At 51.3% G+C, this 20085-nt stretch overlaps 2 protein-coding genes across 2 annotated transcripts in view; one reads left to right on the plus strand and one right to left on the minus strand.

Annotated features, from left to right (window-relative positions):
• Positions 1–311: 311 nt before the first annotated feature.
• Positions 312–12845, plus strand: RASL10A (RAS like family 10 member A). Its single transcript, XM_083717762.1, has 3 exons — positions 312–2628; positions 11090–11214; positions 12352–12845. Exons 1-3 carry the CDS (start codon positions 2413–2415, stop codon positions 12620–12622), a joined length of 612 nt encoding a protein of 203 aa, XP_083573888.1. The 5' UTR covers positions 312–2412; the 3' UTR covers positions 12623–12845.
• A 2797-nt stretch (positions 12846–15642) lies between these two features.
• Positions 15643–20085, minus strand: part of GAS2L1 (growth arrest specific 2 like 1) — a 50593-nt gene continuing 46150 nt past the window's right edge. Inside the window, exon 6 of the mRNA XM_083717080.1 lies at positions 15643–18310. Coding sequence (XP_083573206.1) covers positions 16639–18310 — 1672 coding nt within the window. The 3' untranslated portion in view covers positions 15643–16638. The remainder of the gene's footprint in view (positions 18311–20085) is intronic.

Here is a 20085-nt window from a genome sequence, read left to right on the forward strand (position 1 = left end):
CGCAAGGTCGCCCAGTGAGCTTCATGGTTGAGTGGAATTTCGAACCCTGATCTCCCAGGTCCTAGTCCGACGTTCTAACCACTACACCACCCTGGCTTTCTTCGAGACACAGCTTATTCCTGTGATTCTAAGCTGTTTTCACTATAGTGGTACCTCGGGTTACATACGCTTCAGGCTACATACGCTTCAGGTTACAGACTCCACTAACCCAGAAATAGTGCTTCAGGTTAAGAACTTTGCTTCAGGATGAGAACAGAAATCATGCTCCGGCGGCGCGGCAGCAGCAGGAGGCCCCATTAGCTAAAGTGGTGCTTCAGGTTAAGAACAGTTTCAGGTTGAGAACAGACCTCCGGAACGAATTAAGTACTTAACCCGAGGTACCACTGTATTGTGTTTTGATTGTTGCAACCTGCCCCGGAACCTTGAGGTGAAGGGCGGGTCATTAACAACAGCAAACAAACAAATGTTTATCGTTCATTATAATCATAATACTCATTGCTTGTGAAAACACCCCTCCCCAAGCTGGAATGTGAATGAGGCCCGTCAATCAATTTCCCTCTTCAAATTACCTGCCTCGTAGTCACATTAAGTGTAAATACATTTGCAGCTCGTCAAGACCTCGAGCCAGATGACTCACCATTTCGTACACTTAAGTTCGGAAGACAAAGCCAACTTTTTATACGTTCCCTTCCGTTCCTTACTAGAAGGGACGCCCCAGGACCCGGGCAGCTCCACAAAAGAGACTCGGATGCCTTGAGATTGCTCCTCGGTTGAACTCTGCTGCGCGTCTGGGTAAGGAAAGGCTGCATTGTAGCGGCGAACTATGAAGTCACATTTTCTGCATCCCTGGGAAGTGAGGAGGGGGGCGGGATGGAGAGAGAAAAAGGAGATGCAACGCAAACCCCCGCTCCTACTTGCTCTTCCCACATAGCTCGTCCTCCTACCCTTCCCTCTCCCGCGCTGGATTGCTTAACCGACAGATTTCCAGCCTCCACCAGGCAGAGGCGCCTCCCCTGCTCGCTCTCTCCCCCTACCACACACACACGCAACCCGCGCGCTTCCTTCCACGCCTCGCCCTTCTCACGTGCTTGACCTCTCTCTCCGAGTAGGCATAGAGCGGGTTTCTGCTTCTGCCGCAGCTTGGAACTCCGGGCAGCGGCGGGGAAAGGCGGGCGCGCAGCACCGCAGTGCTCTGTCCAGGGTGCTGAAAGAGGAGCGATGCGCTCCGCTCCATCTTCGGCGCCCGGGAAGGGAGAGGTAGCAGCCGCGAGCCCTCCTCCGGGCGGGATCCGCAGGCGAGGCGAGGGTCCAGCATGAGGACGGGGCCGGGAGGGCGCCGCTGGAGCCGGGCAGGTAGCAGCAGCAGCAGCGATGCCCGGCCGGCTGCGCGCCAGCGGGGCAGAGGCTGGCTTGGCGTCCCGTTCCTCAAGGTTGAGCGCCGTTTCGGAGCGAGGATCTTGAGCCGGGCGGGTCTGGATCTGGAGTGACAGCTGTCCGTCTCAGTCTCCCAGCCTCCTCCAATATTTGGGGGAACTTCTCGCCTTCCTTTTCAATTGGATTAGAAGAGCAGAAAAAGTGGGGAGGACCAGCTCGCTGCTGGCACACGCGCTGCCCTTCAAAGCAGCTCGATTCGAATGGAGTTGGGGGACCAGGCTCGCCAACCAGGCATCCCGGAGCGGCTGTCCTTCAAGCTCCGGTCGCCTCTTTCTCCCTTTCTCGATTCGGTGAGTTCATCTCTCCAGTGAATCGTGAAATCTCTTTACCTGAGGGCGGCTCAGCCGGCAGCCTGCGTTCCCGGGACAGCAGCTCGATTGACGCAAACTTGAGAAGAGCTTGGAAGGGTTGGGGGGGGGAGAAGACTTTTTGATCTTGGGGGGGGGGGGAGAGACTAGATGAAGCGGGCTGAGGAGGAGCCACCCTCAACGAGGTGAGCTTAGGAGAACCCAGCTGAGCGACTGTAGACCCGGGGGACTTTCGGAGTAGCAAAACAACAGTCATAATGAATTAATAGTAATCGGTCCGCTAAGGAAGTGAGCGGGGTTGCGGCTCAAAGCAACGGCACGGATCTGATGTCTTACTGTGAGAAGCGACTGAAGTCAACATCAAGTCAACCCAGTGGTGCAGAGAACTAATTTTAGACTCTGGACTTCATGGTGTCACCGCCTCCCCCCTACTTGAATGGGCAATTGGTATTACTTCACTTACTTTAAAGCGCTGCGTGGAGGGGTGGAGGGCTTCTACTAGTGCTGCTGCGTGGGGCCCCGGGCCTCTGCCCTAAAGCCTTACCCTGAGGGCGCCTTTCGAGACAGCCCCCACGCCCTCAGAGGTCTCCGTGGATTAATACACTTCTCTCCTCCGATCGCTTGCGGGGGACGGGAGTTTGGGAACTATCCAAGGTCCTGAAAGAAGACGATGGTGGAGACTCTGTCGGTGGCTGTCCTGGGAGCCCCGAAGGTGGGCAAAACGGCCATTATCCGTCAGTTCTTGTACCACGACTTTACAGAGACTTACAGCCCGACGGAGCGCCGCCGTACCTACCGGCCCTCGGTCATTTTCAACGGGAACATGTACGACATGAAGATTATGGATGTCCCTTACCTGACGGCATTCCCAGCAAACAGCTCTCAGGTGGGCTTTTATTAAAACCCTCTCTTCCCCACAACTCAACCCAAACTCACCCTCCCGAATATATTTGGCTATGCTTGTGAATTCTGCAAGTGAACAACAGATCACTTGTGGGATATAGTGTGGCTGTGCTGAGGCCAGATTGGTTCGTTTTCTAATTGGATTGGGGCCCTCCTGTTAGGTATGATGGAAATATGGTGTGGGTTGTTCATCTAGGGGATTCACTCTATGTATTATTATTATTATTATTATTATTATTATTATTATTATTATTTACTATTATATATCCCACCCTTCTCCCAAGCTGAGGTTCAAGGTGGCTTTGTTGTTTAGTTGTGTCCAACTCTTCGTGACCCCATGGACCAGAGCACGCCAGGCACTCCTGTCTTCCGCTGCCTCCCGCAGTTTGGTCAAACTCATCAAGGTGGCTTACACATTTTAAAATACAATTATAAAATACTAAGTAATAAAACCAGACTAGTTAAAAACAATAAAGTGCACCAGATCACATTTAGAATCCAGTTTGCCTTGACAGCAGCCCAGTGATCAGCACCATATGATTATTAATTAATTACCTGCCCTTCACCCTAATAACCAAAGCTCAATATTGAAAACCATTTGAAACCACATGCAGAAATAAGGCAGACCATAGAAAGATACACCTCAAGTACCCAAAGCCCGGGTCAAGAGGTGAGTCTTCAGCATTCACCAAAAAGTGTCTAATGAAGGTGCCAGTTGCATCCCTGTGGGGAGGGAGGGAATTTCACAGTTTAGAGGCCCCCACAGAATTCCCTCTCCTGGGCCACTCATCACAGCTCCATAGGGCAGTTCAACAACCAAGAGAGCTTCCTCTGCCAGTCTTAGCACCTAAGAGGGTCCGCAGGGAAGAAGGCAGTCTTTCAGGGAGTGATCACCGCCAACCTGGATGGCTTTAAAAGGGGATTAGAGAAATTCATGGGGGCATAAGGCAATTAATGGCCACCAGCTACCACGGCTATATTCTACCTCTACCATTGGGACAGCATACCCAAGCTTGCTTCGTTTTTGTTACTTAACACTGTGGGTTTTTCCCAGGAGTGGCAAACTCAAGCGCACCAGATGTTGTTAGGCAACACATTCCTTCATGCCTGGCCAGGGCTGATAGGAATTGTAGTCCGCAACACCTGGATTGCACTAGGTCAGGAAAGGTTTGGTGTAAGCATTTTCCTTAACTCTCCTGCGACGCAGCACAGAGCAGGAGTAAAATGTGCTTGCTTAGCTGGCTGGGTGAGTTGGCAGGCAAGCCTGGAGAACTCCACTCTCCTTGCAAGGCATTAGGTCTGATTTTACACCAAGGCCCTGTGCTCTGCTGTATGTAAGTCAGGTCCATAATTAGGACAGTGCAAATCCAGCAGTTCCACTGGAATGAAGGGGAAAGGGCAGGGTGCCACTGGTCACCATCTTCTGGAACCCAATTCACATTGCCTCCGAACATGGACATTCCACTCCAGGGACCCAGGCTAATGAAGATTGTTGATAGACTTGTCCATTATGATTTTCGACTATCTCACATTTCACTTTTTCAAACAACGAATGCCTCTAGTCCTTATGCATTTTCTGTGGGAGCTCCTAAGAGGTGGATTTCCCTCTCTGCAGAAGGTGTCCTGGCACCTGCAGAGTACAGTTTTCTCCATATGCTGAAAATGCATCTCTTTTACCCTGGCCCTTGACACCTGAAGTGCAGGACCCACCTTATTCTTCTGATTGCAATTGGTTTTATTATTTTAATTTGTTGCAACCAGTGGTGTGCTGTCAGTGAACTAGGGGGACTAGACTAGTCCCTTAAATGCTCTTGGAAAATTAGAGTATTAAAGAATTAAAGCCTGGTGCCTCCTTTCTAAAGCCCATGGGAAAAAAGTAAAGGTAAAGGACCCCTGGATGGTTAAATCCAGTCAAAGGTGACTATGGGGTTGCGGCACTCATCTCTGCTATCAGGCCAAGGGAGCCAGTGTTTGTCCACAGACAGCTTTCCGGGTCATGGGGCCAGCAGGACCAAGCCACTTCTGGCACAACGGAACACTGTGATGGAAACCAGAGTGCATGGAAACTCTGTTTACCTTCCTGTCACAGTGGTACCTATTTATCTACTTGCACTGGCATGCTTCTGAACTGCTAGGTTGGCAGGAGCTGGGACAGAGCAATGGGAGCTCACTCCATTGCAGGGATTCGAACTGCCGACCTTCTGATGGGCAAGCCCAAGAGGCTCAGTGGTTTAGACCACAGTGCCACCCTTCTGCCTGGCTTAGGCAGGGAGACATGATGCTCACAGGCACAACATCTCCCCAGTCCCCACTGCCCTTGCAATCTGGCATCTCTGACCCTAACTGTTTCCCTGTGAAAAACTTCACTGCCACTGGTTGTGATCTTCCCCAAGACCTTAGGTGAAGGGCAGGTAATAAATCAAAGTAATTATAATAACAGTAGAGAGATACAAACGCAGGAAGCAGCCTTATACCAAGTCAGACCATTGGTTCATGTAGCTCAGTGTTGTCTACACTGATTGGCAGCAACTCTCTAGGGTTTCAGGCAGGGTGCTTTTTTAACCCTGCCTGGAGATGCCATCAGGGATCAAACCTGGCGCCTTCTACACTCAAACCAAATGCTCTCCCTCTGAGCTGCAGCCCTTCCCTGCTTGAAAGTGTGCAAGCTTGGTCTGGTGAAATCTTGGAACCCAGATGTGTGGCTGATGGAGACAGCCAAGTGGGACTTACAATGCCCACATTGCCTCTCCCCCATAGCTAGCAGAATGAGGCAAAATTGTGCAGAAATAGTAACTTCATGTCTGTGGGATTTGACTGCTGGTCCAAAAATAAAGTAATAGAAAGGGGGGTGGGGGTGGAGTTAACTTGGTTCTTCAATTTTTGGCACTCTCCACCAACACTCAAGCTGTTTCTTAAAGCTTCCCGTCTCCCCACTCTGGCTTTTAAGAATCCTTAAATAGTAAGCCAAAGGGAAGAGTTTGTGTTGGCTGCTGCTGAAAATGTAGGCTAACCCCCTCAGCCACACCCACCCTGCAGAGGACCCATGTTCACTTAGGGGCGAGATGCGAGTTCTGGTGGAAGGCCAGTTCTGAAGATGCAGAATGTGGGTGGAATTGAACGAAGACAAAAAAATAAGGGAGATGGGAGATGAGAACAAAAACCGGAAGGCTTTCTTTAGGGTCAGCCACATTTAAAGCATCACAGATGAGATGCAGGCAAAAGATGGAACTAGTCCTCATGGCTATTTTCTTCCTCCCCTGTCAGAGGAAAGTTAGCCTAAAGAAAGTGGATATTGGGGAAGTTTTTCTCCCTCTCTCATAATGCTAGAACTGGTGGACATCCAATGAAGCTGAATTTTGGAAGATGCTAGACAGATTTTAAAAAGTCCTTAGAATGGTAGAGTTGGAAGGGACCCCAAGAGTCATCTAGTCCAACCCCTGCCTAGTTAAACTATGGAACTCACTGCCACAGGAGCAGTGGTGGCCAGATGTCACAATGGCTTTAAAAGATGATAGCTAAGATGGTTGGAGACAGTGATGCTTCTGAATACCAGCTGCTGGAAGCCACAGGAGAGGAGAGTTTTTCTTGGGTTTGGGTTCTGTTTAAAAGTTTCCCATTGGGGCATCTGGCTAAGTACTCTGAGAACAGGATGCTGGACTAGATGGGCCATTGGCCTGATCCAGCAAGGCTCTTATTGTGTTCTTATGGGGCATGTGCAACACCCTATTGCAAGCAAGCTCTACAGATGTTTTGGCCACAGTGTGACAAAGGTCGGTCATTGGTTCTAGAGGAGCAGGTGGCTGCTTCAGTGAGAGAGAAGGGAGAGGGGTTTTGGAAGTGGGAATTAAATTCTAAGTGGACAAAGGGAGGTGGAACTGTAGGGAGATCATACCTTTTGATCAGGCCTGACAGAAGCAAGGTTCAGGAACCCCTAGATCAGAGACACAGAGGGGGGCTTCTTGCTGTCCTTTGAATCCAATGCTGACCTTATGGGGGAAGCCGGACCCTCATAGGATGTGAATGCTCTGCAAATCCCCTCATCTAGGTGCAGGTTGTATATATGCAGAGCTTCCCCCCCCCCCCCCCCCCGCAGCTGGTGCTCACTGGAGCTCAGCTCCAGCTCCTTTCAGGTGGGGAACAAGGGAGAAGTTTGTGGTGAGCTCCAGCACCTTTTTTTCTAGAAAAATAGCAGTGTGTGTGTGTGTACACACACACACACACACACACACATGCACGCAGGTGGCACTGTGGTCTAAACCACTGAGCCTCTTGGGCTTGCTGATCAGAAGGTTGGCGGTTTGAATCCCTGCGATGGAGTGAGCTCCCGTTGCTCTGTCCCAGCTCCTGCCAACCTAGCAGTTCAAAAGCACACCAGTGCAAGTAGATAAATAGGTATCACTGCGGTGGGAAGGTAAACGGCGTTTCGATGTGCTCTGGCATTTGTCACAGTCCTCTGTGTGCCAGAAGCGGTTTAGTCATGCTGGCCACATAACCCAGAAAGCTGTCTGTGGACAAACGCCAGCTCCCTTGGCCTGAAAGCGAGATGAGCGTTGCAACCCCATAGTCACCTTTGACCATCCAGGGGTCCACCCCCCCTTTTTACCTATACCTTCATGTATATGTATATGTATATGTATGCACATATAAAACCATCTATCTTAAAGACACCACAGCCTCTGTTGTGCTTCATTGTCCCAAAAGGGAATACAGACCCTGTTAAGTGTGTCTGCAGCCCCTGGAATTTCACACTGCTCATGGAGATGGGTGTGGTGTGTAACACTATGATACTGATCTAATGTAGGTATGCAGGACTTTAGATGCAGAGGCCAAATGCGGACCTTCAGACCTCTGCATCTGGACCTTGGGACTCTTACCAGGCCACACCTGCTCTCTCCAGGCCACGCCCCCTCACCAGCCCTGCTTTGCACCCTACTTGAGAATTTCTGCAAGGCTGGAATGTGCCCTTGAGCTCTGATGATGCCTTTTGCTTTCCTAGATGGAGGGCAGAGAGGTGGGTGGGCGAGCGTTCGTAGAAACTAGCCTTCTGTAGGAAGGTAAAATTCACTCCCATTGCTCCGCCCACCCATTTGGTGGCCGCTGGAAAGTTGCCTGGAGGGGAATGAGCACACACACACACACCAAGGTCTGAAAAATATATAGTCGTGAACAAGAGCCTTTGTGGTCTTGAACTAAGACCTGGGGAATTGGGGTTCAAATCTGCACTTGGCCATGAATCTCACTGGGTGACCTAGGTCCAATCACCGCCTTTCAGTCAAACCTACCTCACAGGGCTGTTGTGGGGATTAAAGGAGGTGGGTGACTATGTATGGCATCTTGAGCTCCTTGGAGGAAAAGGTGGGAAATAGATGAAATTAATTAATTAATTAATTAAACCCTTCTTCCAAAAGCAGTGGCTCTACGTTCCCTGACATCCGTTCTGACAGTTTGCATTTCTTAGTGCAGAAAGCATTGATCTGACGTGATCTTTCCTATTCTAATTAGTTCAAGAGGGTTCTGGAGGCTTCTTTGTGTGAAAGAAGCAAACAGAAGGTTCATGACATTTGGGTTATACCTTCAGAGAAGCTGAGTACAGCTGGCTGAAATTGGTTCTCTCATCCTTTCTGTCAAAGTCACGCTGACTACAAAAGTAAGGCCAGAAGGAGCCTGGGTTTCTCTTTCTTTCTATCTATTTTTCCTCCTGGTGTGGTGTTCTGTACATAGTATGCTTAGCGTTAAGGTTTAGACTTATTATAAGTTATTGTAAGTTTAAGTTAAGTCTGCTGCAACTGGATTTCTTCTGGAGAGTGCCAATCCTAAAATCCAGCCAGATGGGTGGGGTACAAATATAATAATAAATAATAATAATTGTGACCATTATGCTCATTTCCTTCATTAGCATTAAAGCGCTGCTGGTTGAAATACAATTGCCTCTGGCTATTTTTTGGGAATCCTGCAACGTGTTTAAGTTTTTACTAACTACACATTGGAATCTGCTCTGGATCACTATTGAGAAGAATTCCATGACACATTCATCTGAGGAGTGCAGGGCAGGAACCCTTCAGGAGATGATCTCCTTAACTGCAAATAAATGTTCAGGTTCCAGATATTAGTGGCAGCCTCAGGAAAAGAAGACATGACGGTGATCAGCCCCAGTGGTCAACTGCTCCCCAGTTTCATGGCGTTTCATTATTACTCTCTGGGTTAAAAATAAATGCTTTGGTTTTCATCCCATCCTCTGAGCTTCAGCGAGCCGCTAATTGAATTTCACAGTTGACTTCAGTTGATGTGGAGGCCCTGCCTGTGTTTTGCAGGAGGTGAGACCGAAGGGAGATCTAAAGATGGAGATGGACTTAAGTTAGGGATGTGTGTGTGCAAGATATTGCCCCGCCCACTTTTGCTTCTGGCTCCGCCTAGCACTGACACATGCAGGTGGAGATGGGGAGTGTGGTAGCCCCCTGGCTGCAGAACACTCTCCCCACAGAAATGTGCCTGCCTTGCATTGTCATCATCAAATTTTAGGCACTGGGCAGTTGGTTCTTAATTGGGATGATACAATGCAATAACACCGTAGCCTGTTGTTGAAACAAAATTTAAAAATTCCTTCCAGTAGCACCTTAGGGATGCGGGTGGCACTGTGGGTTAAAACCAGAGAGCCTAGGGCTTACCGATCAGAAGGTCGGTGGTTCGAATCCCCGCAACAGGGTGAGCTCCCGTTGCTCAGTCCCTGCTCCTGTCAACCTAGCAGTTCGAAAGCATGTCAAAGTGCAAGTAGATAATAGGTACCGCTCCGGTGGGAAGTTAAACGCCATTTCCGTGCGCTGCTCTGGTTCGCCAGAAGCAACTTAGTCATGCTAGCCACATGCTGTACGCCGGCTCCCTCAGCCAATAAAGCGAGATGAGCGCTGCAACTCCAGAGTCGTCCGCAACTGGACCTAACAGTCAGGGGTCCCTTTACCTTTAAGGTGCTACTGGAAGGAATTTTTAAATTTTGTTTCGACTACGGCAGAGCAACACAGCTACCTACCTGTAGCCTGTTGTGTTCATCTTTAGCAGGGTGGGGCAGTATTTGTGAGCACTTAACGTAAATAATGTGGTTTTATTCTTTCGATGTTGTTTGAAACTTTCCCAGTATGCTTTCAGGATCGTAAGTTGCTTTAAGACATTTTATGTCTAGACCCAATGGCTGGGAGGTTGCTTCCTCTTGATGGGCTTACATTTCCTCTGAAGGAGCAGGTTCGTAGCTTGGGGCTACTCCTAGATCCTTTGCTATCGCTTGAGGCTCAGGTGGCCTCAGTGTCCTGGAGTGCCTTCCATCAGCTTTGGCTACTGGCCCCACTACGCCCCTATCTGGACAGGGATAGCCTAATTACTGTTGCCTATGCTCTGCTAACTGCAAGGTTAGATTACTAAAATGCATTATATGTATGGCTGCCTCTGAAGATGGTTTGGAAACTTCAGCTAGTGCAGAATTCAGCAGCCAGGTTGCTCAACGGAGCAAGACAGTTTGAGCATATTACACCGATCCTTGTCTGACTGCACTGGATACCAATTAGGTTCCGGGCCCAATTCAAAGTGCTGGTTTTGACCTATAGAGCCTTAAATGGCTCAGGACCAATTATCTCAAGGACCGCCTCTTTCCATATGAACCAACCTGGACCCTGAGATCATCTTCTGAGGTCCTCCTTCTCGAGAGGTCTAGAGGGTGGCAGCATGAGAACGGGGCCTTCTCTGCAGTGGCTCCCCGTCTGTGGAATGCTCTCCCCAGGGAAGTTCGCCTGGCGCCTTCATTATATTTAGTCGCCAGGCAAAAATGTTCCTTTTTAAGCAGGCCTTTGGTTGATCTGTTTGACACCCTATACCCTTTTAAAATGCAGCTCTTTGGGGGTTGGTGTTACTGGGTTGTTGTTTTTATTTTGATTATATATATACATACATATTGTAGTTTTATGTTGATCTTTTCTGTGAACCGCCCTGAGACCTCTGGGTATAGGGCGGTATATAAATTCAATTAATAACAACAACAACAACAAAATTTATGAACTTGCTCCATAGAAGACAAAATAAAGTGGGGCAAGTAATGAATAAATGTAATTAATAGTGGTAGTAATATAAGTAGTTATTATAGTTATTTTTGTTATCATTAACTTTGAGAAGGTTGGCATCAGGATGAAAATGGTTCCCTACCTGTTCTATATCTGGATACAAATTTGACAGGGATGTACCTTGGTGACAGAGCCTCTTCTTTGCAGGCAAGTTCAATCCCCACATCTCCAAATAGGGCTGGGAAAAGGTCCTTGCCTGAAACCCTGGAGAGCTACTGCCAGTCAGTGTTGACAGTACTGAGCTGGATGGACCCATGGGCCTGGCTCAGCACAATGCAGCTGAGTGACAATGTCCCTTTTTCGTTGCACCAGCTTTCCCCATGTTTTCCTCTCGCCCATTAGGAGTGGTCAGACCTGAAATCCCGAGGGCTGAGGAACACTGATGCCTACGTCCTGGTGTATGATATCTGCAGCCCAGAAAGCTTTGAGTATGTGAAAATGATCCGTCAGCAGATCCAGGAGAACAGGTGAGCAGAAGGGATGGGAGAGGAGGGGGTGGATTGGGTGGGGGGAGCACAGAATCAGGAAAACTGCTTTTCCCTCCAGAGTGAGGCTGCAGTCCTCAACCCACCTCTCGTATGGATCAGTCTCGGGGAATTCAGTGGGATTTACTTCTGAGTAAACACACCACCACCCATCTGGTGGCGCAACATGACTACTCAGAAGTCCTACTATTGAACTCAACGTGGGTTTTATTCACAGGTAAATGGGGTTAGGATTGCAGCCTTAAAGAAGCCCAGTCCCACTTTCAAATATCCAATGAAACACAGCTATTTGCATGGGGAGAAATAAGCCCCAGCTAACATGGCCATTTTGAACCACAACTCCCATCATCCCTAGGCAGAATGGCCACTTTGGACTACAATTCCCATCATCACTAGGCAGAAAGGCCACTATGGACTACAATTCCCATCATCCCTAGGCAGCATGGCCACTTTGGACTACAATTCTCATCATCCCTAGACAGAAGGGCCACTTTGGACTACAATTCCCATCATCCCTAGGCAGCATGGCCACTATGGACTACAATTCCCATCATCCCTAGGCAGCATGGCCACTTTGGACTACAATTCCCATCATCCCTAGGCAGCATGGCCACTTGGGACTACAATTCCCATCATCCCTAGGCAGCATGGCCACTTTGGACTACAATTCCCATCATCCCTAGGCAGCATGGCCACTATGGACTACAATTCCCATCATCCCTAGGCAGCATGGCCACTTGGGACTACAATTCCCATCATCCCTAGGCAGCATGGCCACTTGGGACTACAATTCCCATCATCCCTAGGCAGCATGGCCACTTTGGACTACAATTCCCATCATCCCTAGGCAGAATGGCCACTTGGGACTACAATTCCCATCATCCCTAGGCAGCATGGCCACTTGGGACTACAATTCCCATCATCCCTAGCCATCATGGCTACTTTAGACTACCATTCCCAACAGCCCCAGCCAGCAGGGCCATTTTGGACTACCACTTGGCTAGGGCAGATGGGAGTTATGGTCCAAAATTTCTGGAGGGCCTGGAGGTTTGGGGTCTGTGCATCGCTCTGACCTTCTTTCTCTCCTCTATGAACTTGGAGTTCCTCTTCCTCTCCTAGGGCGAGCAGCAGTGGCGAAGCCCCCATCATTGTGGTGGGGAACAAGCGGGACCTGCAGCGCCAGCGCTTCTCCCCCCGCCGGGCCCTCTCGCTGCTGGTCAAGAAGAGCTGGAAGTGCGGCTACATGGAGTGCTCGGCCAAGTTCAACTGGCACATCGTCCTGCTCTTCAAGGAGCTCCTCTGCAGCGTCTTGGCCCGAGGCTGCAGGAACAACCACTCTGCCATGCGCCTCCAGGGGGCGCTGCACAGGAACAGGTGCAGCCTGATGTGAGGAGACCCTGCCGGCCACAAGGGGGCGTACTCACCGAACAATGGAATTGCAGAGCCTGGAGGGTCGTCTAGCCCAACGCTCTGCAATGGGGTGCCCCCCCCCAAAACACACCTTTCCAATAGGTTCGGACATTGGAGCCGTAGTGGGAAGCTGAGGGCCACATCTCGGCCACCAGGGCCGCGTTTGCAGGAGTAACCCTTTGAAATCCCAGGGCGTTCCTGCAGTGGCGTAGCGTGGGGGGGTGCAGGGGGGGCCATCCACACCGGGCACAACATCTGGGGGGGCGCGCTCACACTCGCAGCTCTCTGCCCCCTGCTAAAATCCACAGGTTAGGAGGCGCAAATTACTTGCCTTGCCCCGGGTGCTGACAACCCACGCTACGCCACTGCATTCCTGCTTGGTGCGATGAGCACCTTGGGGAGGGTGTGGGAGTGGAGTTTTGGGGTGCCATCGAGTGGGCAAAAGCCGTGTCATGAGCCAAAATCCACGCAGCCCAGTTTTCTGTCATGGGTGGCGGGTGCCTGTGGCTGAGGAGCCCCTCCACCATTTTGATTTTCCCACAATGCCACGGGGCAGCCATTGGCTTGGGAAGGCTTTAGACACAATGGGAAATTTTAGATAGCAAGTGGATCCCCAGACGCAGTCACTGCAGGCAGGTAATCCGTTGTGGGGAGGAGGGAGTCAAGCTGCTGAGGGAATCACTGACTCAGGAGTAAGCCCAGCAGAGGGTGGGGCCTCTGATCTGGAGCCAGCCTTGACCCAGTGGGCAGCCGAAGGCTTGATGGCTGTAGGTCCCAGTATAGCGCCCAGAAATAAGCAGCAGGCAGTCTTTGCTTAAAATGCACAGGCCAGACCCTCTAATTTCCAAGGCAAGGGTTATGGCTCTGGCGCAAAGCACCTGCCCCCATGTTCCATCCCTGGCAGGATCGCTGGGGGAAACTCCCCTGCCTGAAACCCTGGAGAGATGCTGCCAGTCAGTGTCAACAACACTGAGCTAGGTGGACCACTGGGTTGGCTAAGCAGAAGGCAGTTTCCTAATTAATTCACTACCACCCCTTTCAAAGAACAGGAAGGACTAGAATCTTAATTTATTTTTAGGGAGGAAGCAAGAGCAAGAGTTGTAGAGCATCTGCTTCCGCAACCTGCAAGCTCTGGAAAGCCACTGCCGGTCAGTGTGGACAACATTCAGGCAACTGGCCAAGTCCTGTAAGCCTACCGATTGATTCTTCGGCTTGGGGCTCTTGCACAGAGGGGCCCAGTTGCATGCCCACTTTTAGCATGAGAGAAGCAGCTGTGTGGATTTTCAGCATCTCAGGCCTGACCTCTGCTAGCTGGGTGACTCTTTCTGCCCTCTTAGATGAGATCCAGTCCTTTGTGTGGTCCCATGTGACGCTCCAGAGGCATCTGCTGGGCCGTAGCTCAGTGGTAGAGCATCTGCTTTGCATGCAGAAGGCCGCAGGTTCAATCCCCAGCTTCCCCAGGTATGGCTGGGAAAGAGCGAGACAAACCTTGCCTGAAACCCTGGAGAGCTGCTGCCAGCCAGGGTGGGCATTACTGGGCTAGGGGCTGCCCACGGTTTGATTTGCCGCAAGGAAATAAGCGTCCTCTTTCCCTGTATGAAATCTCTGCATGCAAAACGCTTGAAGGAGCTGCTTGCTCCTCGGAAGCCTCAGACGTGCTGCGGTTTCAAGAGGCTTCGATGAGGTCTGTGAAAACACACACACACACACGACTGGGAGGGTCCTCCTTTCTAAGACCAGGGAACCAGTTTCGCACGTCTGCCTGCCTTCTCAGGAATTCATCACGAGGCGACCCGTCCACAACCACCCACCCCCCAATAGCACAATCGCCGACGCCACGTTCATTCATAATCTGGGACAACGGCCGATGCTGCTTTTGCACTCAGCTGTGACTAATGTGGACTAGTGTGCTGCGAAAACAAAACGGGAGTCGAGGGCAAGTGGGAGGAGAAAAGGTCTCGTTTTGTTAAAAACCACAATTCTCCCCTTCATCCCATCAAACTCTTGTTGGCTGGGATTGAGTGTTTGGCTTTCTTTTGATTTCCCCCCCAAAAAATGTGTTGCAGGGTGGGGGGAGTTTCAGGGACCCCTTGCCCCCTTTCTCCACAGCTGCCACCATCACCTCTGGGCCAGAGGCTACAGCACACAAGGGTCTTCTACACCAGTCTCCCCTTTCTTTTGCAAGACACTGATCATCTGTTTAACATAGTCTCCAAGAAAGGGCTCCCCATTCCAGCAGTGCAATACTGGACCATCTATAGAGCATCCTCAACCAGGTCCCTTGTTATGTCTTGCTTGCAAATTGTGGTGCCGGGGTTTTTTGGCGGGAGGGGGCGGGACTGGCAGGGCAGCAGGTGATAACGTCCTCTCAAATGCTCCTGAGCAATGGATCTCAGCCAATGGCAATGCTTGATCTTCCTTTCAGAGATAGTTGTACTCCAAATCCCATCGGGGCTGGCACTCTTACAGGCGCCACGTAATACCCGTTCTGTATCTGTAAGAAAGGGCACCTTGGGAACTCCCAGCCTCTTGATTTCAGGCAGTGGCTGTTCATTGTATTCTTTTCGCCATCTGCTAAAAAAATGCTCTGGCACCCAGCCGTTTAGAAAGCTGGCGAGAGTTTTAACCTGCTTTTAGTCTATTGCTCTTTTAACTTTTCAAAAGCCTTAAATCGTTGTTGTTAATAATAATAATAATTTTTATTTATACCCCACCCTCCCCAGCCAAGGCCGGGCTCAGGGCGGCTGTATGACTATTTTTATCGTTTTTTGTAAACCATGTTGAGGTTTTTTGGGTGGCTGAACAACCAAGCAGTAAATTTTACGAAATTACGGTAAATAAATCAACTTCAGCGGGCAGCATGCCCAATGGTTAGGGACAGTTCCGCAACATCTGGAGGGCAACATGTTGCCTACCTCTGGGGAGGGGGGAGACACACCTGGGACTGGTTCACATCCACCCATCTTCACACTTCTGCAATAAAGGCACAGAGTCAAAACACATGATTTGTCCTCTTTTTTTACTTTCTGGGTTCCGAGAGCTGGCGGGTCAGTTCAATTAGCTACATTCGTGGGGTCGGAAGGTGGGCACTAGATGGGAGACAGCGCTCAGGAGGCGAGCGGACACACTCTGTTGTATTTATATAAATATGCATAGATTATTTAAACACACCTACAGTACATTTGGGGGGGGGCAGGGGACTGGTTGAGGGGACAGGAGTCTTAACGGCCCAGATCCCAGGACGCCGAGAGGGTCCGTCTGAAGAGGAATTCATGTGCAAGACTTCAGCAAGACCCTCTCTCTCCAAAAGCGTGACTCATTTAAAAAATAGATAATCTACTTGATCGGAAGCTTGCAGAAAACACTGTCAGCTTGCCTAGTGGGGAGCGGCTCCCACAGTCTGTGTGGGGTCTCCCCGTTCCTGTGCACATTAAACACCTTCCCACTTTGAGTCACCACTATCTGCAAGACTCCCAAGGTCTATAGCGTCCTTTTTAAAACATCCCCAAGGGGAAGCTGCCTGCCCAAGGAGGTCAAAGCTGATGCAAGGGTTACATGAGAAGGGAGCAAGAGATTTAGAGGTCAAAAGTGCTACTCGATTTGGAAGACTGGGGAAGGAGGTGGAAGGCGATCAAAGCCGACTCAAAAGAATTTTACAACGGCCGATGCGAGCGAATATCGGACCACGTCAGAAGCTCTTTGCTGTGTTATCCAGTGTCCAAAGACTTTCCCCTGAAAGCTTCTCTCTCTCACACACACACATACACACAAATTTGCTACGAAGCCATGCCACTCTCCAGCCACAATTCAAAACCAAACCCCAATGGAAGAACCACCTTAGAAATTAAAGGCATCTCCACCCACACAATCCGTTCAGAACAGCAGCAATATTGAGGTCACCGAAGGAACAGTACCCGAGGGACGGGGGAAGGAAGGCTGGGCAACTGAAGCAGCCAGGAAGGAGAGAGGAGGCAGCCGGTTGCCCTCTGGCACCCCTCATGCCCATGCGCCCTCGTCGGCCACTCCAGACTCTGCCGGGCCGTGGGAAGGCTCCACAAGGGAGGCGAAGACGTTGTGGAAGGCTGCCCAGGGTCGGTACTGCTCTGGAGGGCGCTTGGAAGGGCTGCCCTTGGGCGAGGCGCCCCCTACTGGAGACTTGCCCACCCCCGCCGCCTTGTAGCTGAGGGGCGTGGGGATTTTCGAAGGGGTCTTGTCCGGCTGGGAGTCGGTGCGAGGCTTGATCATGGGGCGCAGTTTGAGTTTGTAGATGGAAGGCACACGGTCTGGCTTCTTGAGGGACGACTTTGGGCGCAGCACGACTTCCTCGCAGGGAGTGGACCCCTCGGTGGCCTCGCGGGGCGGAGAGCCCAGGTCCATATCGGCCGCCTCTGTGACGCCCCACGGGCTGTCCGTCAGAGGCTCGGGAAGCTCCGCCCCTTCCTGGACCTCCTGCAGGTCGTTCAGGCAGACGTAGCAGTTGCTCTCGTCCGAGGAGCTGGACAGAGCCGGCTTCCTCCAGCGCGTGGCTCGCTCCAGAGGCACTGGCGAGTCCCACAGCTCGCAGGTGTCGGCCGAGCCGTTGTGGAAGTCGGGGGGCACCACGGTGCCCGCTTCGGGGACCCCCGGCATCTGGGAGGCGGCGTTCCTCTTGGGCTCGTCTTTCGCCTCGCCCGGGAGGCCGTACTTGCTGAAAAAGTTGAGGGACGAAGAGGACGAGCTGGAGGAGCAGTAGGCCGAGTCGGCGGCTCCTTGATCTGGGGTGGTTTGCAGGAGGCGGGGGCCGTCGCAGGCCCGGCCCAGGGGCTCTAACTGCTCTGGCTCCCCATCCACCACCAGGCCCATCATTTGGGAGTTGGCCAGAAACTCTTCCTCCAGTCGCCGGAACAGCTGCTGCTCCTGGCTGGGGTCCAGGCGCAGGGGGGTACGGAAGGTGTGAGCCAGCTCTTCCAACTCCCGTCCTAAACTGTCTGAGGGCTGCCGCGAGTGCCCGCTCCCGCCAGGCCGGGGCTGCTGCCTCGTGGCCCCACGGGATCCCCCCGAAGCTGGCTGCTTCTGCCTCAGAGTCCCGCAGGCCGAGGGAGGCGGCGTCTGCGGCCGGGGGTCTGTTGTTTTTGTGGCGGGGAGAGACCCCCTGCGGTTGGCGAGCGCTGGGCTCCGAGACCCTACTGCCGTCCCTGGCGCCCACCTTGCTGGGCTCTTGGTCCTGGGGGTGCTTCTACCAGAGCCCCCGGGCCTCTCCTTGGGGTCTTCGGCCCGCGCCCAAGAGTGCTGCCCGTCCTTACCTCGGCTGATGACCAGCACGGTGGGCTCCCCACTGGGCCTCCCCTGGCTTCGTGCCCGTGGGCGAGGGCTCTGCTGCACGGACGGCTTGAGGTGCCCATTGGCCATCCGGGGGCGGCCGCGTTCTTCCGCCTCAGTCCTCCGGGGCGCCGGAGATGGCCTTGGCAAGTCCACCCGGTCTCGGGACTGGCTGCGGCTGGCCGGCTGCCTCTTGGGGCTGGCGTGGGCCTGAGGGCTGATCCCTTCGCCCAGCCGCCGCCCGGGCTCCTTCCTGAGTGCTGGGCCACTGCTGCCGCCATCTTCGTTGTGCCGCCTTCCCAAAGTGCCGCTCTGCGCAGAGGACGCCGAGGAATCGCTGTCTCCAGAAAGACGCCGGGCTCTGGGGGGCCTGGAGCAGAGGGGAGAAAGCAATTGTGGTGGTTAGCAGCGTTAGCATTTATCCATACAAAAAGATTTCTATAATGCCATTCACAATAACGGTGCAGAATGTGGCAGCCGGACCATTGACTGGAGTTTCTTGCCGTGACACCATTCTTAAAAAAGCTGCCCATCTACTACCGAGCCAGGTTCAAGTTTCTTGTGCTAATTTACAAAGCCTGAATCTTTATACAGTGGTACCTCAGGTTACATACGCTTCAGGTTACAGACTCCGCTAACCCAGAAATAGTGCTTCAGGTTAAGAACTTTGCTTCAGGGTGAGAACAGAAATCGTGCTCCGGTGGCGTGGCTGCAGCAGGAGGCCCCATTAGCTACAGTGATGCTTCAGGTTAAGAACAGTTGCAGGTTAAGAACGGACCTCCGGAACGAATTAAGTACTTAACCCGAGGTACCACTGTATCCCAGTTCGAGCATTGACGTCATCTGCCAAAGAGTTGTGGTTTGTTCCCTGAATTGGTGAGGATCGTTTGACAACAACAAGGGTGGTGGTTATTGTTTTGATGTTTCAGTTTAATTATTTAGTTGTGTTTTATCTTGTGTTTCATTCTGTGAACCACCCTGGGGTCTCTTGATGAAGGGCGGTATATAAATTTAATACATTTAGATACAAACAAATAGTGTCACCAGCCTAGTCCTGTGGAACATTCTGCCACTAGAGATTCAGCAGGCAACTTTTAAACACCTGCTGAAAGCTTTTCTATTCCCCCTGGCCTACGATTAGGAATACATCCTTCCTCAGGGGTTAACCAGTGGCTGTCTTAAACCTTTTAAATAGTTTTACTGTATGGTTTTTATGTTTCATTGCTGCAAACCGCTTTGATTTTTTTAAAGCAACAACACAGCAGCATGCAAATATTTTTATGAATCAATAAGTTAATAAATGTCAAAGCAGCTTACAACAATTACGCATGAAACCACATTTTTAATTAAAAAAATATTAAAAAGTTGAAATTGGAAATCAACTCAATATTGTGGAAAGGAGTCAAATGGCATCAGGCTGAGGAAAGGTCGAGGAGGTGGCATCTGCCAAAAAACCAACAACATCCTAGTGGGCGAGGTGGTTTGATTAGATAATTTGTAATGAATCATATAATTATATAATGGGAAGGGCCATCTATCCCAATCCCCTACAATCTTTTGCCCAACACAGGGCTCGAACCCTCGACCCTGAGATTAAGAGTCTCATGCTCTACTGACTGAGCTACCCCAGGCCCACGGGCTGGCTGTTTCCCATGACAGTTGTACAGGTTATGTTTTCCATCATTATGAAAGTGAAGCTGGAGCCTAAGGGTACAGGACTTCCATTGCAGCTGCCCTGAGGAGGAACCTTAAGGCTCTCTGCGCCTTCGTGCATCTGTTTAGCTGTTGGATACAGCAATGCTTGCCAAGTTGAATGGCTTGAGAAAGCAACTAGGCAAGCTCACGGAGGGGACGGCTGTCATGATGGCTATGTTCCCCTCCCACTGTCAGGGGGCAGCAGTGGAGAAAGGGCTGATGCACCCGGGTCCTGATCGTAAGCTCCCCTTTACCGGGGAGATACTAAAAGCCGTTTCCTGCCTGATGGTCTTCTGCCTTCAGAATGGCATAGAGCCGAAGGAGGCAGTCAAATGAGCGGCACTCTTGGAAAGCTCTATGGGCTTCCCAAGGCTCAGGTGACTTGTACTGACCTTTCCCAAGCAATCTGCACAAAGGTCTGATCTGGGATGCTGTAAGAACATCTCTGCA

This window comes from Podarcis gaigeae (genome assembly GCF_964106915.1).
Source record: "Podarcis gaigeae genome assembly, chromosome: 16".
Lineage (NCBI taxonomy): Eukaryota > Metazoa > Chordata > Lepidosauria > Squamata > Lacertidae > Podarcis > Podarcis gaigeae.